This window comes from Globicephala melas, chromosome 7, assembly GCF_963455315.2.
Source record: "Globicephala melas chromosome 7, mGloMel1.2, whole genome shotgun sequence".
Taxonomy (NCBI): Eukaryota; Metazoa; Chordata; class Mammalia; order Artiodactyla; family Delphinidae; genus Globicephala; species Globicephala melas.
In genome coordinates this window covers 553,789-577,852 of record NC_083320.1, presented here as the reverse complement: position 1 = coordinate 577,852, position 24,064 = coordinate 553,789, and the positions used below count along the sequence as shown (strand labels likewise).

The following is a 24,064-nucleotide window of genomic DNA, read 5'->3' as shown; positions in this document are numbered from 1 at the left end:
TTTACGTGTACGCGTTTGTATCCCGCACGGGACCCTAAAAAGCAATAGCTGGCTAGGAACCAAACGGTGAGTAGGAAGCAAGAGAGCAGCGAAATGATAAACTTATTAGAACGGGTTGCTCTCCTTCAAGTAGCAACATTTAAATGCCACAGGTTGATATTCCCTTCTTTAAGCATCTCAATGCACTAATTATTCTGCAATAACTAACAACAACATGATCATATTTCAGTTTTCCACTTCTATAACCAGCCTATAGACAAAGCCCAGAAGACTTGATTACGACTTCAGACTACACAGTAAGTGCTATAAAACTTTACTTTGTAAAAGAAAGTAATAAAACTCTTCAGAATACATTGTAAATATTACAAAAGTTTACTTTGTATAATAAAACTGACAAGAAACAGAGAGAGGAAGGAAGGAAATGTGGAGAGAGGAGGAGGGAACAAAATGTTTTGTCCTTCCTGGGGGGAAGTAAATAGTGTCTAAAGTTGATAAATTAAGAAATGGACACAGAAAAGACAATCCGTTTTCCCTTGGTGCCTCCTGTGCTGTTCGCAGTCTGCCGAGCTAGTTCAGCATTGCACAGCACATTCAGGCCACAGCCCCAGGCTGGCCCCTGAGAGCACAGACCCTAGCTTCACACAGCCTTACATCTCTTCCTTTTTTACAAGTTCAGTTTTGACTCGGGCCTAATCCAGGACTAGGTTTTTAGAACAGGTGTTGTTTTTTTGCTGTGTGTGTGTGTTTTCTTTTTTTGGGGGGGGGGAGGGTATTATTTTGTTTTGTTTTGTAGCCACTCTGAGCAGAAGATGTGGGAAGCTGGACCCAGAGAGCACCTCATGGTGCTTCAGAGCAATCCTACTCCCGTTGCTAGTTTTGATTCCAGAAGGTGTAAGTGACACTCCCCACCCCCCACCAAACAGAAGGAGAGGTTTGCAGGGAGCTTCTGGAATAGTACTCCTTGCTCTTATGGGTGAACTTCTGGAGGCCACCGACTTTCTCCCACTAGAACAAACGCTAGGAAGCAAATAGCTCCAAATGCTCCCACCACTGCTATACAACCGAGAGCAGAACCAGCCTCAGGATGAAGCTAACACGGTGGCGAGCAGAGCTGAAAATGGCAAGATGTCATTTCGAACCACTGGATGAACCTACCATAAAACATGCCTTTCTCTGGACTTTAGGCTTGGGGGCCAATAACTTCACTCACCGTCAGACCCATTTTGAGACTATCTCTCTGTTTCTTGCATCAAGGAATCCTACAGAGTATCCAGGATGATGGCTGCTGTGAGGGAGGGTGTAAGCAAAGGCACCTCTCAGACCTGAAAGGTCCTCAAAGGCATCCTGGAGGAGGCACCAGCAGGGCTGAGCCCAGCAAGGTAGAGTAAAGAAGCCTCCCAGGCAGAACCACAGTAAGTGAAAGATTCCCACAGAGCCCTTGGGGAGGAGTTCAGCGCACAGGAGTCGGTGGGGATGGGCCTGGAGAAGCTGGTTGGGATTCCCAGGGCCTCCTACGCCGGCCCAAGCAGTATGGATCTTATTTAGAGGTCTATGCTTGTAAGTCACCTGACCAGTGGGGGAGGAGGGGGGAGTTACAGTCATCCAGGCAAAAAATTATAAGGTCTTAACTTAAAGCAACACCAGAAAGACGGAGAGGGAAAGCCACAAGAGAAATTAGACATAGAATTGATATAGGACTACTGGGCGAGACGTGGAAGTACGTAAGGGAATACAAGTCATCAAGACCGCATCCCAAGGCCTCGGCCCTTGTCTAGGAAAAGAAACACTGGTGAGGAGGTTAAAGATAAAGCCCAGGTGTGTAGTGGGGACGTCAGGAAGCATGGACACGGCGCTACAGCCCATGGCTCGCCCCACAAACGTCTACTGAGAAGCTCCTACGTGCCGGGCACCGTGAGCCGAGAGCGAGACGCGGTCTGCCTCCTCCTGGCCCCCTTCCAGTAGGGGGACAAGGCACACACAGTCGCTCTAGGGTCGAGGACGGAGCGCCAGGTGGGGCCAGGCCGAGGCCAAGACCCCGAGGCGCGCAGAGAGAAGGGCGCGGGCGCGGCCGGGGGCAAACGGCCGCAGGGCGGCAAGCGGACGGGCACGCGGGCAGCGCGGGGTCGCGGGCCGGCTCCCCCTGTGCGGGTAGCTCACCTGACGCCGCAGAGAGTCACGCGCCGACCTCCCAACACCCGCCGGGAGGGAGCCCATCCGCGCCTCTAGCCCCACCGACCAATGGCAGAGCGACCGATGCCGACTGACAGTACTCACGGGCCAACCGCTAGCGCCCGTGGGCGGGGACGCAGCGAGCCCGGGAGGAGACGCCCGCGCTAACGGTTGCTAGGGACGCACCGGAGTCTGTCTAAGGCGCCTCGGAGGAGCCAAAAGAGACAGGGCCTCCACCAGCACGGTCCGCGGACGCCGTTTCCTCTGGTCTCAGGAAGGGTGAGCAGCGCGGAGCTCGCCCCTCGGAGACCTCGACCTGAAGGCGGGGAGCGCAGGGCTGCTCCCTCACGGCCCACGATGCCCGCGGAGCCGGGGGCCAACGTGGGCTGCGGCGCCCTCAGTGGCCGGGTCGGCGTCCCGGGCCCCGAGCGGCTCTCCCGGCACTTCGGGCGGACCCGGTAGCGGACAGGCCCCGGGCCCGAAACGAGCGCGGGCGCCCTGCGCTAAGCGTTTGACTGGAAGTGGCCCCTTCACACGGGCTCAGTCCGCGCGGCGACGCCGGAACAACGTCGGCACATTGTGCAGACGCAGACGCTGAGGCCCGGAGGGGCCGGGGATGCGCTCGATTGGCCCGCACTTTGCAGCCCCACGCAGGGACCCGCCCCGCCGTGTCTGGCTACCAGCCCACGAGCCCAGAGCGGCTCCCAGACTCCTCTCCGCTCTCCTGCAGGCTCGGCTCCGTGCGTGCGGCCCCGACTATCCCTGCCCTCAACCCGCTCCTCGCCTTCAAAGCCTCCCGAGCGCTAATTACCTGTCCGCCGGGTGGTGTGGCTGGCGGCGCGGGGGCTGAGGGCGGGCTCGGCCTCACGGAAGGACTACAACTCCCATGAGGCTCTGGCGCCGCGCAAGCGTATGTGATTCCATTGGCTGGCAAAGCTCTGAGCTGGGAACCCTCATTGGCTGAGGGGCCTGAGGCGATAGATACCGGAAAGGGGAAGAGCAGCCAACATGGCGGCGGAGCGCGGCGCGGGACAGCAACAGTCGCAGGAGATGATGGAGGGTGAGCGGCCCCGCGGGGCGGCGACCGAAGGGCCCAGCGGGTGGGGGGCGGCGACCCGTACCGGCCTTGCCCGCCTGCGGCCGCGGCTCGGACCCCGCCGCGCGCACCCCCTGACATCTGCCAGCCGGCAGGGCGGGGGTGGCCCTGGACCCGGGACCCCGTGCTGAGGCGGTAGCGGCCGGGAAGGCGCGGGAGGCCCGGGAGGTGCCAAACCTAGGGTCGGGGCCAGCGGCGGGGCGAGCCGGGCGCGTGGGTGGGGACTGAGGGCGCGGTGGTCCCACAGCCCTGGCGTCCGCCAGCTGGTGGGAGCCTCGCACCGAGTTCCTCAGCCAGCCCCGCGAGTCCCCAGTCCCGGGGCAGCTGACGAGGAAACAAGGCGCGCGGCTCCCTGGGACTCGCCCGAGTCGGGTCATTGGTGAACGTGGCGGGGGTGCAGAAGGGTCCTCTCGAAAGTGAATGGGTCGTGGGGAAGGGGTGACCAGGAGCCAAGAGCTGAGTTACAAAATCGACGGTTTCTTGTTTTCAAAGCGATCATAGTTGCAAAAAGACTAAATCAAACTCTTCCGCTTTGTTGAAAAAAGTATATGCGTGTTATGTGTGCGTATAGTTACATACACACGCTTACCGCAGTCAGAGAGCCAGTCGTGTCTGCGAGTGCTCCCGTGCTGTTCGATCCGCTGGCCTCAGCGCTCCGGAAGAGCAGCCACAGTCTCCAGTGTCAAGTGCTAGGGAAGCGGGGGCGGCGAAAGAAGAGCAGGCATGTTTGTGAGTGACGGCTGCGCAGCCAAAGCCAGCTCTGAGCCGAATCGTGCAAGACAACTATAAATCAGCCGGGTTGGAGATGGGCTGAGGTCATTTCAGGTGAAGGAAGCCACACGAAGGCAGAGGGGTGTGAAGGAATGTGACCTGTTTGGAGGAGAGTTCAGCCAGGAGTGGCACAGTCCTACTGAACGAGGGAGAGTGCCGGTGAGGCTGGCAGGGGAGGTCGTGGAGGGCCTTGCTGGGGGGAGGAGCACATGAAGGGTCTTGGACTTTCAGACCATTAGGTCTTTTTACGCAGGGAAACGCCTCTTCTTATCCCCCTTCTTCCCACCCTCCCACCTATTCCCACTTCCTCTTTAGCTGTTTCTGTGTCTTGGTAAATGGCAAGTAGGAAACCCAGGCAATTCCTTCTCTCCGGCTCCCACCCATCCAATGAATCAACAAGCTCTGCTGCCCCTGCTTCCTTAATCTCTCCAAATCTTTAATACCTCTCCCGTGCCCACTGCTGATACCCTGAGCCAGTCCATAGTCCCCGCTGCCGCATAGTCACCTTATGTGCTGATCTGCTGTCCCATGCCCCTGTTTCACTTTGGCTGCCCTTCATTAGCTAAGCCCCTCCCACCCTGGGCTCCGCTGCACCAGACCATTGCCCAGTAGAACTTGCTGTCCCTTAGCCTTGACCACCTGTGCCTGGTAACAACTGATTTATCACATGTCTGCGTACGTGTCATGCACATGTTTTTGTGCCTGACAGCAGCTCTGAGATGCAGGTACTATACTAGCTCTTTCTACAGGTGAGGAGACGGAGGCTTGGAAAAGAAAATAACATGCCAAAGCTGTGTCTGTAGAGACAGGATGCAAACTCAGGAAGAGTCAATGGCATTCCAGAAATTTTTGGAGTCAAAGATCAGATTTGGATTTTAGAATAAGCTCAGATTCTCTAGCAATGGAGAATAGATTAAACAGCCAGACAAGCCACCGAGAGACCAGTCAGGAGGCCAGGCAGGAGCCGAGGCCACAGGTAATGAGTAGCTGAGCCAAGGCAGTTGCCAGGGCAGGGAAGAAGGAATGCGTTTGGAGGTTTTAGAGGTGGATTTCATCAGGACTTATCCAGCAGTCCTTGCCTGGGTGCTGCTTTGCTGGGCCCAGCAGGAGATACAAAGGTGAAGTAGCTGCCTTCCCCTCAAAGAGCATACCCCTTTGTAAATAAGCTGCATTGGGAGAAAAGAGAATGCTTTCAGTGTGGTTGATGATTCCGAGTAATCCATTAGCGCTCCAGGTCTTCCACAGATTTCCAAAAGAGGCTGCAAAAAAAGTCAGGAAAAAGGGAAATTATTTGACAGTCTTGCCAAAGAATTTTTACCAGTCTGCCACATTTAATCACTGCCTGATTTGCTAATTCAAAAAATATTTATTTACCAGCCTTTCAAAACTGCGCTGGTGTCACGGTGCCCTGACATTCAGCATCAGTGACTTCGTGGGGCATTTAGCACTACTGGCTGTCTTCTCCTTTTTCTAGAGCTCCCCGCTGCCCACAGTCTGATTTGAGTTAGTCTTGATTTCTTTCAGAACGTGGGCCTGTGAACTGGGCTGGTTTTCTTGGCCAAATGGATAGTGGAGCATGGATGAAGGTATGTGGCGGGAGGGTCACATGGTCCCCTCTACGTGGACATCCAGGCCAAAAGGGAGCCAGACAGGAGGTGCTTCTCTGTGTGTTACCGCTAGGGCGTTTAATCACAAACCACCCAGGCCTTCCAGAACACCTGGTAATTCTTCACGGGTTCCTTGAGGGCAGGAATAGTATGTCACTCACCTTTGTACCCCTGTGGCCTCCCTGCTGTGCCCCATTCCCATCTGCCACAGTTCCCCCCTCCACTGGATGCCTCAGGTGGTACCTGGGACATCCATGGAAAACACTCAAATGTTTGTTGAACTGAGTTCAACAAACATTTTTGAATGAAGTCTTTTTGACTTCCAACTGGATGTCAATCTGTTATATGTTCCTCAAAGGGCCCCCTAACATGGGTGTGAGTTCTTATGGATGTGTGTGGGTTCAGTTGACAGGCGGGTGGAATCGGAAGAGTCGGGCGATGAAGAAGGGAAGAAGCAGAGCAGCGGGATGGTGGCCGAGCTCAGTGCGCACAGCCTGAAGGACGGAGAGGAGCGGGGGGAAGAGGACCCAGAAGGTACCAGGCCGAGTTAAGAACCTTAAACTCACTAAGCGGGAGGAGGATGGGGCTCTGTGGCATGTGATGGGCCCCCGGGTGGCGCCCGGGTGTTTGTCTGGCTGGCTCTGGAGGCCCTCGGTGGGTGGCCAGGGGCACTGGGAGTAGGGCGCCCTCTGAGGTGCTCCCTGAGCCAGCTACACACTTACGGCGCTTGCAGGCAGGATGAACTTTTTCCTAATTCCATTGAAGGCAAATACTAACGATATTGATACTAATGTGTCATCTGAAACAGAACCAGAAGATTGTCGCATTAACCACACGCGCAGAAAGTGCAATTTGAAGTAAACAGTTGGGCTACCGAGCGCGCTCTCGTTTCCACCGTGGACGTAAACTGATTCTCTCTTAGTCACTTCTGAGTTCTGTCCACCAAACTTACAGGCCTGAGGATCAACTTCTAAGTTGGTTTAGTGATTAACAACAACAAAATGAATTTAGAGATGAGAAAAGTAAGTGCTCAGCCTGTAATGGTGGGTTTTCACCCTCCCAAACTATGATCTGAGCCTTTTTTGTTTGTTTTCTTTGCTTGCTTAGAAAATCAGTTTACATTCAGAGGAGTGAGAGAAACCATAGAAACAGACATAAAGATGTCCAAGATATATTATTAGGTGAAAAGAGCAAATTCTTTACAAGTGGGATGCGTGTTAAAATCCTATCTTTATTTTTAAAATGATAATAATAGAATAATAGTATGTAGTTTTACTTAAGAGAGAAAACACATCAAGCTGTTGTTGGCCCGGGGGGGCCGGGGGGCAGTCTCTCTAAACAGCAGGTTTGAGAGGGTCTCTCGTACCTTCTGCATTTTCTAGATTTATACACAGTGTATGGGTATTTAAAGTTTTAATAGTCATGCATTACCGTTATGGTAATTAAAACAAAACGAATTTTTAAAATAACATCATGGTCTGTGCCAGTGAGGATGGTTGGTAACTATGGCAACCTAATTTTAAGGCAAAAGGAGATTACCACAAAAGTACCAGTCACATTACTTTGGAGCTTCAGAGTCGATATTCTGGAAGTGATGTGGGTGGAATAAGTACACGGGAGTGATGGGTGAAAGCTCTTCTTGCTGACTCAGTCACAGGAAGGCCAAGCGGTGGGAGTGTCACCTGCCCTCACATCTGAATGCCTGGCATGTTGACCGAGCCCTGTCATGGGCTCTCCCCTGGCTCGTGAGCACAGGCTCACTGTGACTCGCCCTAGGGTACATGGCTACAAAGTGGAGCCCCTGGACTGGACCCCGACTTGTCTAGATCCGGTGTTCTTTCTTCCAGGCTACTAGCTGGTTACAAGTCCTCTAGGAAGGTGCATTTTTATAGGTCCTTAGAGAAACCAGGACTTGCTCCTACCTATACTTAACTTAGATCTTAAGTTCAAGTAAAACAAATTCAAATGTGACAACTGGTACCATTCACTTATTTTCTATAAGTTGTTTTAAAACTTAAAACATACAGGATAGGTTTGGAAAGATGGCTGGTAACTTTGTTCAAAGGTTAAGCTGCCATTTTGAGCACTGCCCTGTGCTGGATGTATTACAAACAGAACCCTTTAAGCCTTGTGACCATGTGTCCTGGACACCCTGCCTTTGTTGTAGCGCGCGTCTTTCGTTGCAGCTTCCTGAATTCAGGCCGTTGGCTGTGCTGTCTTTTGTAGGGGGATCGTTTGGGCATATCTCTTGGTTTTGCCCAGCTCCTTTTATTTAATTTTTGGGTTGGTTGACATCTTGTAAAGCTATGGCTGAACTAGAGTAAATGACATGGGGTTTTTTTTGGGTTTTTTTTTGCGGTAAGCGGGCCTCTCACTGTTGTGGCCTCTCCTGTTGCGGAGCACAGGCTCCAGACGCGCAGGCTCAGCGGCCATGGCTCACGGGCCCAGCCGCTCCGCGGCATGTGGGATCCTCCTGGACCGGGGCACGAACCCGTGTCCCCTGCATTGGCAGGCGGACTCCCAACCACTGCGCCACCAGGGAAGCCCGACATGTTTTTTTAACTAGCCATTGTCGGTGGTTATGGAAAAGGCGGCGCGGTGAATTCAGCCAGTGTGAAGCCAGGACGTCTTTGTCAGGCTGGGCCTGCATCTGGCGTGCCTCTCCGAGGCCTCCAGTCCAGCCTGCGAGCTGCCCCGTGTTGGGGGGCGCTGGGGGCGTGAGGCTGGGCTGTGAGCCTGCTCAGCCGCAGGAGCATATGCAGTGTTGCCGTCGGGGAGAGGCAGCTGAAGGAAGCAGGCCGAACGGTAGTGGTGACCAGCGGTCCCTGGGGGCACAGGCCAGATAGCAGTCACCGTGGAGGAGCCGCTGCCACCGAGGAGGAGCCTCTCCAAGGCAGGCGGCCCAGTTTCTTCAACAACGAATTGCAAGAACAAACGGGGACTTTATAGAAATGCCCTCTAGTTACAGTGTGTGGCCTCATTCAGATCCTAATGCATGCAGGCTGGGGAGAGCATTTAACCCTTTTAGATGATGTGCTGCAGTAGGCCCAGAGCCCAGTGCGGGACCGGTGGCAGCCCTCCTCAGGCCCCCGGACGGGAGGCCTGCTCTCCAGGGTGGACTGGCTCCTCATCCTGCCCGGCAAGAGGGTCATGGAAATTGCTCAGCGAGGCTCTTCAATCTTGTCTGTTGAGCTGAGCGTTTTGTTTCGCTCTTTGCAGACAGACATGTTTGTAGATGCTGGGCCACTTTCCAAAGCAGTAGAAGGCACATCCTAGAACATCTGATGTGCCCACAGCGTGATCTATATTCAAATGACCTGCTTTCTTGTCACAGACAAGAAGGGAAAGACCGGGAGGCAGGCTGCCACCAGCTACGCAGCTTCGGGCATCACCAGGAGGTGGCGGTGGGCAGCTTCCTGGCCCCTGGCTGGGGTCACTTGAGGCTCGGTCACCGTTCCCCCTCCCCCGGCTTTTCTGACAACAGCGTCAGACTGCATTTCCCTTCCTGGGAAAGTGTGCAGCACAGATGGAAGTTTGGAGGCGTTTGCTGAGTTCAGGAAACTGAGGATCTTGAAGGGTGACCACTGTCAGACAGATGTTAGCTCTGCTGCGTCATCCATGCCCTCCGGGTGTTGCCTGCTGGTTTCTCCTCTGCTTTCGAGTTGGCTCTGTGCCCCAGGCAGCCCAACCCAGCTCTCCGTGGACGCAGGGTCTGCGTCCTCCTGGAGACGGGGGGCTCTGAATGGGCTTTTCTTCTTCTTCTTGTTTCAGAAGGACAAGAGCTGCCTGTGGATATGGAAACCATTAACCTGGACAGAAATGCAGAGGTAATGCAGCCTGCTCAACCCAACCTCGGGGGGCATGGTGACAGCACTCTGACCGTCAGGGTATCTTTTACGAGCGTGCCAGATTAGCGAGTGATTTCCCTGGAAGGAGTTGTCTGAGCCTGTCTCCGTTGGCTCAGAGACCCTGTGTTCTTACTGTTTTTAATACCAGTGATTGACCTGCCATTTCTGTTTAACCAAGTGAAACGCCTTTGACTCAAATTATATGGGTCAGATGATTGCATTGTATGTGGTGGGGTCCTGCCATCCCCAGCCTCTGAGAAGCACCGCGCATTAATGATCTGGGAAGGGCGGAGCCAGCCGCTGTGTCTAGGCGGCCCGTGGGGCCTCCCCTGAGCCCACAGCCGGCCGTCGGTGGGGGTGCGGGACTCAGAGCATGGGCTTGTGCTCTGTGCTAAGGGGGCAAAGGGGTGAGAGCAGGTTTCGCATCCCACCCGCTTGCAGGGTCAGTTGTACGTCAAGCCGCTACCCGTGGTAGCTGAACCGAGGAGCGTTTTGCCGCTCGCCTCTGAGTCCCCACCCCCTGTCTGCGCAGACTCCGTGTAGCGCTTCTCCCTTTCTCCCCTCACCCTCGCCTCCACCCGCTGCCCGGCCTCCTCGTGGCTCCGATTCCAGGAAGCATGTCTTCAGGCGCTTGCCTGCAGCTGAGCTAGGTCTCGTCTTGTTTCAGGACGTTGATTTGAATCATTATCGCATTGGAAAAATTCAAGGGTTCGAGGTGCTGAAGAAAGTGAAGGTGAGAGGAACTCCGTCCTTGCAGGGGAGGTGACACTCCAGAGTCTGTCCCGCCCGAAGGACATAGATAAACCCAGAACAGAGTCAGTTCTGCGCAAGTGACAGTCCTTGCAAAGGTGCTAGGCCGCACCAGGAGCTGCCGTCGGGCACCTTTCCTCCTGGGCCTGGCAGGGTTGCTAGGGCAGACGGCAGGCTGAGTGGCTCGCCCCAGGTTCAAGTGGTGGCTCGGGCGTGCGGCCGCCTGCAGTGCCTCAGGTCGAAGCCCGCCTGCAGCCACACACACCCCAGCCTGTGCAGTCCTTAACTCGCTTCAGCCCAATCTGTTTTTCAGAATTGAGCTGCTGAGGGTTCCCTCTGCTGGGACACAGCACCCCCGCTGCCCGCTGCCTCCCTCACTAAGGAGGTCTGCTCAGAATGGGGCTTGCCTCCAGCCTCCCTTGGGTGTCTGCCCGTCCTTTCCAAGGTCAGCAGCTTTCTAGAAAACGGGAAGGAAAACCATGTCCTCCCACCCGGAAGACCTGTCCTGTAACGGCGGGCGCTTTCTCCTGGCCTCCCTGTTGCCTACGTCAGCTGCCCTCTTTCTGTCCCCTAGACTCTCTGCCTCCGTCAAAATTTAATTAAGTGCATTGAGAATCTAGAGGAGCTACAGAGTCTTCGAGAGCTGGATCTTTACGACAACCAAATCAAGAAGATTGAGAACCTGGAGGGACTGACAGAGCTGGAGTGAGTCGTGAGACCCAGGGAGACAACGGAGGGGCCCGTCCAGCCTCCCCAGAGCCAGCCCTGGGCCCCAGCTCTCAGGCCCAGGGAGGCCACTTCTGCCCCAGGGTCCTGCCCTGCACCTGGCTCCAGGGGTGCGTTGGCTTGCCCACAGTCCCAGCCTGCAAATTAAACCTGTGGAGGCTTTTGGCTGGTCTCTTCAGGGAGGACATGGTCTCTGCCCTGAACACCATCCTGTGAGCCCAGAGGCATCGGGAACCTGTAGGCTGCCTCCCAGCTCTCCCGGGCCTTCTTGGGCAGCCACAGATTCTGCGCCCGCCCCCGGGTGAGGCACAGTCCCCCGGGTCGGGATGCTGCCTCTAAGTTAATTACATTCTGAGTTCTGTGTGACCTACACTCATTAAAAAATAAATGTTTTGCCTGTTCCCAGGATTCTAGATATTTCTTTTAATCTACTGAGAAACATTGAAGGAATTGATAAGTTGACACGACTGAAAAAGCTCTTCTTGGTCAACAATAAAATCAATAAAATTGAGAACATAAGCAGCTTACATCAACTGCAGATGCTGGAGCTGGGGTCCAACCGCATCCGGGTAGGTGCGAGCGTGGCGGCTGCGTGGCCTGGACGGTGTGGGTGCAGGGTGTGCGGTCGGCTGTATTTTTCATAAGAAAAAGTGCTGACTGGACGTCAGTATTAATAAGAGTGTGTGCCCAGGTGCAGCGGTCTAGCCTTTCTTCTGCACGTAGAGTTCACTTGCTCCCCATTCAAACCATGACATAATTCTTACCAAACCATTCCATTAGGTTCTGCCCGAGGTGAGCTGATCAGCCCCAAACACTTTGCTTTTGAATGTACTGCAGAGTGAAAGTGTCCCAAGGCAGCAGAGGGCTGGCTTGCCGATGCCTCGCCCCACACCAGGGCCGTAGGAAGGAGCACGCAGCCTGGTACTCGGCTGGCCTGTCCTCCCCTGCTGAGCAGCTGGGGGCAGGGGTTTCGGAGCACTTCTTACCCTCCCTCCGTGTCGCAAGTGACCCTCTGTCCAACTTTTGGAAGCTCGTAGCACACGGTCATCCCAGGTTGGCCCTCATGAGCTGGACAGGATGCAAACCAAAGAGAGTGGTTCTGGCAAAGGGCCTCTCATGACGATGGTGGTGATACGGCTGAAAATAGCAAAGCAGCACACTTAAAACTAGACAGTGGCCCAGATGTCAGCATTTTATCGAGTATTTCTCTATGGAATCTTCCAAGAGAAAGGTGGCTCGTCACAAATTGATGCAGGCCGTAGCAGTTAAGGATGCCTTCCCTCTGAATCCTCATCCTCGTAGACTGCCCCCAGCCACATCTTGCTGTGAAGGGCCAGACAAGATGCTCGGTCTGCACTTGCTTGAGGCCCCACTGTGTTCCCGTGCACATAGTCTGGTCATTTAGTGCTGAAGAAGCCAGTAGTTAACCTGTTCTGGGAGAGCAGTGAACTCAGAGGAGGCGGCGGCCTGAGGCCTGGTCAGTTTGCGTTGATTAAGCCGGCTGCTACCCGAGGCGCTGCGGGAGATCCATCTCCAGCTGAATGACGGAGCACCGGCATGGAGCAAGGAGAAGCAAGGAAGCAGGTGGCAGAAACAGGAAGAGGGGCGGAGAGTCAGGGAATGGGGGCACCTGCTCTAGGAATCCCGTAGGGCATCCCAAGGCCAGAGCTCCCAGCTTCTGTCTCTTGTGGAATGCATTTTAACAAACCCTACATAGAGTCACGTAATAATGTGGCAACTCGGAATTTTAGGACTTGAGGGACCTGAGAAGTCCCGAGAGCTCCAGGGCTCTGTGGAAACTCGAGGTCCGGGAGTGAGCCCAAGTAAGGGGGGGCCTTAACGCCTCGCTCCCACCCCCACCTTTTCTGTGTTCTCATGTTGTGCTTTCACGTGAGGTTGCATGGGAAATTTTCCAGAGTGGAGAAGCACCTGCCCGACGCCCCGGGCGGCTCTCTCTCCTTGCCCAGAGATCTTCCTCTTCCCCGGGTAGCTAAGCGCTGCCCTGTCCTGATTTTCACAGGCAATTGAAAATATTGACACGTTAACCAGCCTGGAGAGTTTGTTTTTGGGGAAAAACAAGATCACTAAGCTTCAGAACCTGGACGCACTCACCAACCTGACAGTCCTCAGCATGCAGGTACTGACCGCCCTACCCCCCCGCCCCTGCCGCCTCCGTCCTGCAGGCCCAGGGCCCAGGCTTTGATGGGCTCTCTGTTTCACCGGCAGGGAGCGACTGAGACATTATACTTCACTGACCTTAGTCGTGCGTGACGCATGCTGGACCACAGTTTCATTCTCCAAGCATCACGCTCCTTTTCCTAGTAAAAGTTCGAGCTGGTTTTTAGCCAGAGGGTCTCTTCAGAAGGTGGAGCTCATTCCAAAACCTACAGTGCTGGGCTCCACGGTGGGAGCGGCCCTCCCGCGTCCATGCGGAGGGCATGCGGCCTGGCTCGGGGGTTGGGAAGCACGTGGCTGCGCCTCAGCTCCTGTTCCTTTTTGTCAGAAGCAGGCAAGTGGCACCAGGCCCTTGAGGCAGGATGTGGCGGGGTGCTCTGAGGACAGGACCTCAGCGTGGCAGGTCCCCTAAAACCACAGGTGCCTTTTGGAAAGCAGATGTTCCGCAGACTTCTTTAAGAAGAGGGCGTTAGGCTTTAATTTGAGTTATAGTAGTTGCTGAAAGAAATGAGAACTGATTTTATTTTAAACTATTCTGTGATGCTGACATTTTTGAATTACTAAATTGAGGTAGGCCTTCCCCAAGTAGATGAAAAGTGAGTGCTTTGCATAAAAGCCTTTAACCCCGCGTATGAGCTTTAGCCCAGTACAGCAGACGCAAGATTTCGGTCTTCCTTTTCTGTGTGTGTGAGTCCCATTCTTGCAGCTGTATCCGGATGCCCCGCCGTCAGGCACCCATGGTAAGCAGCCCCACTTGCCACAAGCCACGCAGCTTCGCGCGTCCTTGCTGCTCTGACTCTCCCTCTTGCAGGGCAACCGGCTGACCAAGATCGAGGGCCTGCAGAGCCTGGTGAACCTACGGGAGCTCTATCTCAGCCACAACGGCATCGAGGTCATCGAGGGCCTGGACAACAACGTAAGCCCGCCGGCCGCCTGTGGGGCAGTGGGGTCATGGGGTGCCCGACGGGCAGGCAGCACACACCAGCCTCCGGGGGCTCTCGAGGGGACTTGCTGCCTCTGGAGGTCTGTCCTAGTGACCTTTCCATCCCTCCTCACGCTGGGAAACACAGACGCAGGTGGTATCTGCTCAGCCCTGAGCGGGCGCTGAGCTGAGCCGTGTGTCGCGGGGATAGATTCACTGCATGGCCCTATAGGCGTTGGGGAAGATTTTTAAAAAGTAAACCCCAGGGACTCCCCCGGCCGTGCAGTGGTTAGGACTCTGTGCTTCCTGTGCAAGGGACGCAGGTTCAGTCCCTGCTCGGGGAACTAAGATCCCACGTGCCGCGGGGCACGGCCAAAAATAAATTAAAGTTAAGAAAAAAGTAAACCCCGGCTGCTCCTAGGTGTCCCTGTCCCACGGAGGGCTAGTGGGCGCAGCAGCCACCCCCTCTTCCCGCTCTGGGCCCCACTACCCAGCCCGCGGGGCCAGCAGCGCCCCCCCGGCCCAGATCCTGCACAGTCTCGCTCCCTCCCGCCCGCCCCTCAGCAGCCCTGCCCGCCCAGCGCAGGACAGCCTTAGGGGCGCTGGGCAGGGAGGGGTAGCGCTGGCCCTGAGCCCCCAGGAAGCCCCTGCGCCCCTCAGCTGCCTGCAGGCAAACCTGCTTTTCCTCAGTGCAGTATTCAAGACAAATAAAATACTTTTACTCTTTCAATTTTACTGGGTTTTTTTCCTGTTTTGTTGACTTGGCAGCACGTGTAACCAGATTGGTCACTTCTGTCGTTGTAAACACAGCGTTTCAATCTTCGTCAAGTCTCCTTTGGGCTTTGCGCCTCAGCCCCTGGGCCTGGCCACCATTAGTAATGTTTTCAGGGGAAATCCACGTTCTGAATTTCATTTCACCAACATCTACATACAAAATTTTAGAAAAGCTAGAATTTGCCTACAGTGAGTCTGGTCGCCTTTCCCTGCCTTCCAATCAAACTGAGAGTTTACAGAGCTGGTGTGTAAACTGGCTGCACACTCGGCCGGTGCAGAATGGGACCCTGAGGCTAAGCTGAGAGGTGCGGCCATGCGGAGGCCATGCGATTGGAGCCGGGCGGTGCCCCCTCTGCTCCTTGGCCTCCCCCGCCGGTCCCCACGGTCAGCGGAGGGTCCATGCAGGAGAGGGCGTGGCAGCGGTGTGGCCCAAAAGAGCAGCGGGGTCCCAGGCGCACAGGACGGGGCAAGAGCTTAGGACTGTCCCAGTAGGAGCGCTGCACCTCGGTCTGGGGTCAGCACCGCACCCTTCTGGGGCCTCTGCAACAAAACAGAAAAATAGCAGTTGTGGCTTTAAAGGTAATCATTGTACGATTCTTGTAATCAAATGAGACAGGCTTTCCTCTGAGACCTTTGTTCAACTAGAGATCAAATATTCACCTATACTTTCTTCTAAGCTTTATCTCTTAATTTATCTGGAATTTACCTTTGTGGTGTGAGATCAGGCAGTAAGTATCCTTTTCCCAAATGGCAGATCCACCATCTTGACACCACAGCTGAGTCCTCCCCCACTGCTGCCTCTGTTTGCCCCTCTGTGTGCTGGGTCATCTTCCTGTGGGTCTAGCGGGGTAATCTCTCCTGTGCGTGCTCTCCCCACCCTGTCCCCTTCCTTTTTTTTATAAAAGCAATTCTTACTGGTTTGCTTTTGAATGAGCTTTCAAAACACTGTCCAGCTCCCCAGCAAAACACGAGGTAGTATTGAGCCCATGACGGAATCCTTGTTCCTGGACGTTTGGGGCCAGTTCTGGCAGCCGGGTGCCCCTGGTGCTGAGCCCTTCTGCTGGGGCTGCACAAGGGTCACATCCTGCCGCGGGCCGCACATGCTTTAGCTTGGCCGGTTCCTGCGCTGACACATCCCACGCCGCCCAGCACCGCAGAGCAGGGGGCAGCGGGCCTGCCCTGGCCCCGCCCTGCTGCCCACGGTGGCCCCCTTCTGCAGAGTTCTCCCGAGTCCCTGTTTGCTCTGAAAGTCGCCGAGCCCCGCAGGCAGGCGCCTCCTAGCCCCCTGTAGTCACGCAACTATCTGAGCGGACACCAGGAGCCCAACAGAAGCCAGTGGAAGGGCTCCTCACCCGCGTCTGTGCCCAGACGGCACAGGACACTGTGCCCGGCCCTCAAGGAGTCAGAGGCCAGGGCCGGAGCGCTTCTGGGTTGGCAGGGCTTCTGGCTGCCCGCTCGTGTGTGTGTTTGTGGGCTTTGTTTTTATTTTATTGAGAGTTTTTTTTTAACTTTCCCTTAAAACTTGGTATTTGGAGTCAGAATCCCAGGAACACAGTAGAAAATGTAAGAAGGCAACCCGCAATCAGAAACGAGCAGAGAGGAAGAGAATGTATTGTCGGGGGCTGTCAACCAGCTTGTAACGTTTCCCTTTTGATTTTAGAAAAACTTGCCAATTGGTGTGGTTAAACGTACTTCAGGAAGCAGTGCAAGCTTTTAAAGGCTTCGTTTTCACTACAATCTTATTCTGTGAAATCCTGAAACTCTGTGAACTTTAAAAAAAAATTCCTCGGGCTTAGCTGATGTGTGCTGGGAAGTAGGCGTCTGCTGGACATTTCTGGAATAGAGGGTCGAGCACAGCGTCTCCACGAGACGGTGCGATGCCTGCCCCGCAGCGGGCGAGCCCCGGACGCTGTCCCCAGTGGGGCTGAGCCCCCTCTTTCTTCTCTCCCATCAGCTGTAAATTCCAGGCCGGGGCCACCCGCTGTCCCTCAGTGCCCAGGCGTTCCTCTCCGCCCTTCCTCCTGTGCTGGAAGGAGGGCCCCTTCACCCCCGCCAAGCCCCAGGTCCCTCAGCCCTAAAAGAAGAGGAAACACTGTTCTAAGGATCAGTTGGAATTGTATGTTTCCTTGGGTTGGGCACTAAATAGATGCTGCTGCAACTGTTACCCCCTCTTCAGAGCCCCGGCCTCGTGTTAGCTGCCCTTCCCGGGACCAGGCGTGTCGCTGGGGTCCTTGCGGGCCAGGATCTGGGAGCCTGGGGCTTGGAATCTGAAGGAACTAGTTCCAGACCCCAATGGTGAGAGCGCAGTGAGGCAGTCGTGAGGATTCTGTGTCTTCGGCCTGGTCTGGGGGTGGGCGGGGAGGCTGCAGGAGGTGGGCAGTGCTGTCCCCCTGCTAGCGCACTCCCGTCCTGGGAGGGCAGCTCGCCTCATGGCGCTAAGCTCAGCGCCCAACGCTGTGTGCATGGTCGCGCGCTCGTTGTTGATCTGAGGTAATCCAGGAAAAATTTTATTTCCTTATTTTAGAACAAACTCACGATGTTGGACATTGCGTCAAATAGAATCAAAAAGATTGAAAATGTCAGCCATCTAACAGAGCTGCAGGAATTCTGGGTAAGTTTAATACACAAGGGGTTGATGACACTTCAGCTGCACTGGTCCTGCCGAGTGAGGTACCGTTTACTCCAGCCCTGGAGGCTGTGGCGTGGAATGGGACTGTGGGCAGGGCTGTAGGACTTCGGCACCCACGCGGGATCTCGGGCCCCGCCACGCCCCAGATGTAGACCAAACCAAAATGGGCATTTTAGAAGATTCTGGGTGACTACGGTCACATGAAAGTGTGAGGAGCCCTGCACAGTGTACGGTTAGACCCGAGGATTGCCACGTGACTGAAGGGCTTCCAGACCCCGCCAAGGGGCCAGTGCACCCAGCACGGGGGTGTACCGGCACCACGGAAGGAGGTGTCGCATGGGCTTCTGCTGTCAGTCGTCCCAGAATGTGCCTTGTGTTTGCCTCGTGGTGACAGTGTTGTCTCGGGAGCAGTGTCACCGAGCCCAGAGGAGGAGAAACAGGGCATGAGATGTCTCGAGACTCCTCTGAGGGGGTGGCAGGATGACCCCCAAGCTGAAGTCCTCAGTGTCAGGGTTCCACACGGTGTCCTCCTGAAGCACGTTTGTTGCCTGGTGGCCCCTGCAGGCGCCACCACACGCTCCACCCGGTGACTGCCGTCTGCAAAGTGAGCGTCGTCCGGATGCGCTCAGTCTGATCCAAGATTCGTGCTGCGTCTAAGGCGTGCTTCTTCCTTGTCTAGCCATCCTCCTGACCCTGCTTGTGTCCTGTGTGCTTTCCTTTCCTCATCTTAAAAGATCGACCCGGTTTCCCTAGAGCACAGGTGGCCTGCTGTGAGCATGTCCCTTGCCCCTTAGCGGCAGCACTGAGTCTTGGGCGTTGTCAGCACGTGATGCCACAGCAAGTCTGGGAAGACCGGAACCAGCCTTTGAGAGGCTGGGGGAGCCGAGCGAGCCACCGTGAGCCGGGGGTCTGGTGTACAGCCCACCCCCAGAGGCAGGTGTGGCTAGTGGTAAGCCGGTTGCATTGGAGCGAAGGGATTTGGCTCCGAAGAGGCCAGGGAACCACACAGAGGAACCGCACAACCAGAAGAGGGGTCCAGAGATGGAGGCTGGGGCTAGGCCAGCACCCAGGGCGCCCAGCAGGGAGACGGCGCTAGGTGTGCCCCCACCCCCCGCAAGGTGCTGATATTCACGCCGTGTGTAACCCCTCCCCGTGAGTGTGTGTTGACCTTAGTGACTCACTTCCAGCCGACAGAATGCAGCAGAAAACAGGATTCCACCCCCGTGACGGGGTGATGAAAAGACTGGCTTGTCTCCTAGGGGCTCCCCCTTGCTCTCTCCTGAACCCCAGCTTTGTGTGAAGTAACAGACACCTTCTTTGATGCCAGCAACATACAAGGCACGCATCCCCTCTGTTGAAGTGATTCTGTTGTGTGAGAAATGTATCTTGGGAATTCTCCCACACCTCAGTTTTGTTTAAAATGTTATTGAATTTGAGGGGAAGTAAATGTAAATTTTCTATATAAACATTAGCCACCAAAGACCATTGTGATGGGAAATGCATACATTTGGGTGAAGTTTGGGTCTTGAAAACCACGAGATAGTCTGCTGGGGAATGTCGGCCAGGGTGATGTTCTGTAGCGGAATTCCAGTCTGGGATTCAGGCAGGCTCATCACCAGACTCTAAAACCGTGGACGAGCAGGGTGTTCGCACGTGTGCCAAGTGTCGCCCCGCCGAGAGTTTGCTGATTGCAAAGGGGAGACGCGTTCCCCAGAGTCATCTGGGCGCCACCAGTGTGTCCACAGGATCAGACTTATCCCCGGTGGTGGGACAGCCTCATGCCTTGCGTCCCCCGATGTGCTTCATGTATGAAGTGTGCTCACCAGGAATGTTTAGTGTGACGTAACCAAGCATGTAGACCTAACTTCCAGTTGTCAGGAAGTAGAGGGTCCGGGAGAACGAGCTAGGTGACACCACGGGAAGCAGGCGGCTGAATCCAGAACAAGGGTCCTTCTACACGACAAGTAGCTGGGTGTCTTTAAAGGTCGACTTCATACAACAGAAAAAAAATGAGAGGAGGAAGTGGGAAACATTCTAGATGGAAAAAACTAAAAAGTGCACCTTCTGGGAGACTCTTTAAGAAGACGGGCGTACCTGGAAGGTCACACTCCACATCACACCTTGCTCCTTTACATCTCAGTTGTGCAGAACTTGAAAAAAGAGACATAAAGGCCTTTTTTTTTTTTTTTCCCCTCAATGAGGCTTCCAGAGATGCTGGAATTCCTGTGGAGACAATACAGATGAATGGTTTTGAGTTCCATTTTGGAAAAATACAAAGATAAGAATCTCCGGGGACTTCCCCGGTGGCACAGTGGTTCAGAATCCGCCAGCCGATGCAGGGGACACGGGTTCAAGCCCTGGTCCGGGAAGATGCCACATGCCGCGGAGCACCTAAGCCCATGCGCCACAACTACTGAGCCTATGCTAGATCTAGAGCCCGTGAGCCACAACTACTGAGCCCGCACGCCACAACTACTTGAAGCCCATGCGCCTAGAGCCCATGCTCCGCAACAAGAGAAGCCACCGCGATGAGAAGCCCACACGCCACAACAAAGAGTAGCCCCTGCTCGCCACAACTAGAGAAAGCCCCAGCGCAGCAACGAAGACCCAACGCAGCCAAAAATAAATAAATGTATTTAAAAAAGAAAAGAATCTCTGAAAGTTACCTGTGTCAAAGACATCCTTTACAATGTGCCATTGGTGGTGAGTAAAACTCCCAGGTCCACATTCGCTAAATCCTAGAGAAAACTGCCCTGTGGCCGGCTGTACTGTGGAATACCCTCAACTATAAGACCTGGGGTTTATAAAGACAGTAAGCGCACCAGCGGGGACTAACAGGACGGCGGCATTGGAAATGCCGTGACGTGTGACACAGGAAGCACACAGTGTGTGTCAGCCACAAACGACTCTGTTGAGAAAGACGAGGAGGTGGCGGCCCTGCCGGAGCGCCAGCCGCCAGCGGAGTGGGAGACGGCCTCTAAGTAGATTCTGCTGCAGAAAGACCTTGCTTCTCCTAAGCAGTGTAACATGGCTACTTTTAGTAAATGAATGTGCTGTTCGCACGTTGCAAGTTAAACGTGCCTAAGGCGTGCGTGTCTTTTTCGCGGCTCCCCACTGCAGCGGCCTCCTTCTGGTAACCGAGCAGCTGCGGCCACCGCCACGGGGGCTATCGCTTCCCTCTGGCTCTGGTTTGCACACTCTGCGTTGGCCACAGGGGCAGCTCATGTTGTACGAGAGGAGTGTCGCAGACTAGCGCTTAACAGAGTACTGCTTAAGGCTTTATCCTGGGACAGCTCTTCTCCCTTTGCGGTGGAGGCACCTTGAGTCCTGCTCTGAGTTCCGGGTCCCCGTGACTCCGTGCTCAGAAGCAGGCTTCGGGCCCTCCACGAGGCCGGGCTCTGGGTTTTGGAAATCTGGCTTTCCCAAAGCACGGGGCACACTAGGCCCACGTGGAGTTCTGTGAAAATAGCGTTCCTTAAACAGGCGAGTCTGAGAAACCCTGCATTGTATACCCGCTGGGAGAATCGAGGAGAAGCTCTGTGGGAGATTCATAACGTGCAGTGAGTTATTAAAGACAAGACTGGCTGTGACAGTGGAACTGGCGCCAGAGTCGCCCTCCCACCATGAACCGACCCCAAGGCCCGAGGCTGCTCCGTCCGGGCAGCGCACAGCAGGCAGCAGCAGGCCGCAGGCCCTGAGAACGGGGATGACACAGTGAGCCCCGGGCTGCCCTGCTCTGCCTAGGACCAGCTTCCTGAGCGGAACACTGCAGTTCTGTGGAGCTGAAGACGCAGCGGTCAAAGTTCATGGCAGCTGGACTCTTCAGGACAAGGTGTTGGAGAGAGGAGGGCCCCGGAAGTCCACGTGGGGGTCGCCTGCCAGGCTGTGGCTGAGCGGTGGGCAGTCTGGGCACGAGACCACCCCTCTCGCGGCTCACCCACTAGCTCTGCCGGAGGAGAGCAGAGCTGGGGGACGATGGAGCTCCAGCCCTGCCCAGGTGGGGGTCTCACCAGCACCCTTGACATCCAGCTAGACACCAAACGGGCCAGGCCTTAGGGGTAGGTGCCACAGGCTCAGCTACGACGCCCTCCAGCCCCCTAGAAGCAGGCTGCAGCGGTGTGTCCAGAGGAGGCTGCGCTCGGAGCGTCCCACCAGGAAGGGCCTGGGGACCCTGAGGGGGTCCTGGCCTCCTGGAGACCCGCCCCGAAGGAGTGTGGAACCGAGCCTGTGGCCGTCTCTACACCGCCTTAGCCCCGACGTCCAGCGTTCAATCCAAAATCACTAGGTGTACAACAGGAAAATGTGATCTGTGTTCAAGGAAGTCGTCCTGAGAAACCGAGCCTAGGTTTTCAGTCACCGTTTGTGAACGTAGCCCTGGACCTGGAGGTGGCTTGCGGTGTCTTGGTCCTCACTCCCACCTCCAGGCTGCTCTCGCCTTCCCCCCGAAGACCCCCACCACACAGCCGCTCTGCAGCGTGGCCGTCATCCTCTCCCTCCCTGGAGACCCTGGTGCTGCGGCAAAACTGGGCCCTTCTCTCGAGACTTAATCCAGTGCCTGGTCAGTGCTCGAAGCCTCTGCAGCGTCCCCACCAAGTGGCAGTGGATGGGACCGTCAAGGGCCTCGGCTTCTTCACCTCCCACACATGGACAGATGTCATACCTTCTCTGAGTGGGGCTGCTGCCGTGTGACCTCGGCCACCCCGCTTCTGCCCTCGCAGGTTCCAAGGGAACAGGTCTGCCCTTCCCACCACCATGTGCATGGCGGGCCCCAGGCCTGGTGTCTCTTGAAGCGTGATTTCTAGAACCGGGTGTGGCCGGAGCCAGGGGGTGAGGGCAGCAGGTGCGGGGCATGCACTCAGGGCAGCTTCCCCGCCCACCCTGCACACCCAGCCCTGTCACCTGTCAGCTCACGGGCGGCGACGCGCTGGAGCCTCTGCCGTGCACCTCTCTTCCCAGGGCTATGGTCAGCATGAGGTCAGCCACAGAAGCTGGCAGACACGACACGTCGGGGCTCTTCAGCTTCCCTGGGAGCCGGTTACTGAGCGTTTGCTGGCGCAGCACAGCCGGGAGCCATGATGGTGATGTCCCCGCGGGGGCCGCCTGAGCCCCCTGCCCTCGCCCTTCACTCCGACCATCCAGGGCACGTCTCACGTTCACAGAGGCAGTTCTCTAGTTTGTGTTCACTTGGCCGTCTGCCGTATTCTTTGGAAACTGAAGACTGGTCTCTTGGAGCCCCAGCAGAAGGGCCACGACATCCACGCGACAGGCATGGACCAAGCTGGGTGACGGGTGCTCCAACCCAGAGGCCCTACGTGCCCTCACCTTGATGGTGGTTTGAAAAGTGAGAGGTCTCCCCACCCACCAACCCCAGCCCCGCGGGCCTCAGCAGAGCCGGGACGGGGCCTCCTGACCTGCTCTGAGCCCGTCCTCCTGACGTGGCGCGTCCTGGACGGGATCAGCCGTGGTGCAGCATTTCCGCCACAGAGGCGGGCGGTGGGTGTCCCGGGGGTGCACGCCGTCAAGGCCCCTCGTGCCCTGAGTGTCCGGCGAGCGACCTCTGGTCTGTTGTCCGTGTTGTCATCAGAGCGCATAGTCAGGCCTTGGGGACAATGGCCGAGGATGGTTTGTAGGAAATACAGCCGAACCGGCTGCAGCACTTTGCCTGGAGACGGGGTGGGGTGGGGTTGCTCCGTCTCCCCTCTGCTGAACTGAACATGGATTTGCCCCTGTCGTGGCACCGTGTCCAGGTTCATCCCATATGGGACGCGGCCCGGCCAGGATGTGCCGTGATGGATGGAAGGCCCCGTGAGGTGCTGGTCACCCCTCTTTTGAGCGGGGGCCTCGTGCCCCACGTGGGGAGGCTGGGGGGCCGGGTTGGTGTGACCTGAAGGGGGCGGGGCAGGGCTGTCGTGTTCTGAAGGGGGGCGCGGTGCGGGGCTGTAGCACCCTAAGGCTTCTCCGATGTGCGCGTGTTCCCCCAGATGAACGACAACCTCCTGGACTGCTGGAGTGACCTGGACGAGCTCAAGGGCGCCAAGAGCCTGGAGACTGTGTACCTGGAGCGGAACCCCCTGCAGAAGGACCCCCAGTACCGGCGGAAGATCATGCTGGCCCTCCCCACTGTGCGGCAGATCGATGCCACCTTCGTCAGGTTCTGAAGCTCCCGGCCCCTCTCTTCCAAGAGCCTCCCAGCCACGGTTTTTAGTCCACCCGTTGCTCCTAAATCATCGCTCTATCAACAACGGTCACAAACCCAATGGCAATAAAAAGGCACTGAGTGAAAGCTGCCGTGTGCGGTGCCGCTCGCCACCTGGACACCAGTGCTGTCACCTCCGGCCAGTCCGCATTCCGAGTTAGTGGCCCACAGCCCCGCGCCACCCGTGGTGCTGCTCGCGACCGTCTCCGTTTCCTCCTCTCAGAGGGCGGTCACAGCCCGCCTGAGAGGGTGAAACAGCAGGTCTGGGAGCGCGTGCCGGGGGGGCGCCCGGGCCATCCAGGGGCCCTCGGGCCTGTCAGCCCAGAGCTTCGTAGCCTCCTAGACCAGTTGATGCCAATTTTATCTTATATATTAAAAAACAAACCTGCAGGCAAAGGATG

General features: G+C 56.1%; 2 protein-coding genes across 15 annotated transcripts in view; one reads left to right on the top strand and one right to left on the bottom strand.

Moving 5' to 3' along the window:
- The window catches only part of PASK (PAS domain containing serine/threonine kinase), a 39,610-nt gene extending 36,605 nt beyond the window's left edge, over window positions 1–3,005 (bottom strand). For 8 of the 10 annotated variants that reach the window (XR_011377564.1, XR_011377565.1, XR_011377566.1 and 5 more), the window contains exon 1: window positions 2,158–2,216. The gene's annotated coding sequence lies outside the window, so the exon portion shown is untranslated. Of the gene's footprint in view, window positions 1–2,157; window positions 2,217–2,355; window positions 2,752–2,980 lie in introns of those variants that run through there. The other 2 variants (XM_060301569.2, XM_030850254.3) reach the window with 2 other exon arrangements.
- PPP1R7 (protein phosphatase 1 regulatory subunit 7) lies at window positions 2,399–23,750 on the top strand. 5 transcript variants are annotated; one of them, XM_030850255.3, is made up of 10 exons: window positions 2,691–3,229; window positions 6,049–6,189; window positions 9,415–9,470; window positions 10,159–10,224; window positions 10,816–10,946; window positions 11,374–11,536; window positions 12,988–13,104; window positions 13,954–14,058; window positions 17,363–17,449; window positions 23,449–23,750. In XM_030850255.3, exons 1-10 carry the CDS (start codon window positions 3,178–3,180, stop codon window positions 23,623–23,625), a joined length of 1,095 nt encoding a protein of 364 aa, XP_030706115.1. In that variant the 5' UTR covers window positions 2,691–3,177; the 3' UTR covers window positions 23,626–23,750. The 5 variants fall into 5 exon arrangements, with proteins under 5 accessions (XP_030706120.1, XP_030706115.1, XP_030706116.1 ...); XM_030850256.3 differs by having other exon boundaries at window positions 2,704–3,229; window positions 6,049–6,177; XM_060301576.2 differs by lacking the exon at window positions 2,691–3,229 and adding an exon at window positions 4,057–4,195.
- Window positions 23,751–24,064: the final 314 nt, after the last annotated feature.

Excerpts from the sequence above, each read along its gene's own strand:
- PPP1R7 (XM_030850255.3), top strand. The coding sequence starts at position 3,178 with ATGGCGGCGGAGCGCGGCGCGGGACAGCAACAGTCGCAGGAGATGATG. Across the intron at positions 9,471-10,158 it reads ACCTGGACAGAAATGCAGAG|GACGTTGATTTGAATCATTA; the intron begins GTAATGCAGCCT and ends GTCTTGTTTCAG. Across the intron at positions 10,947-11,373 it reads GAGGGACTGACAGAGCTGGA|GATTCTAGATATTTCTTTTA; the intron begins GTGAGTCGTGAG and ends GCCTGTTCCCAG.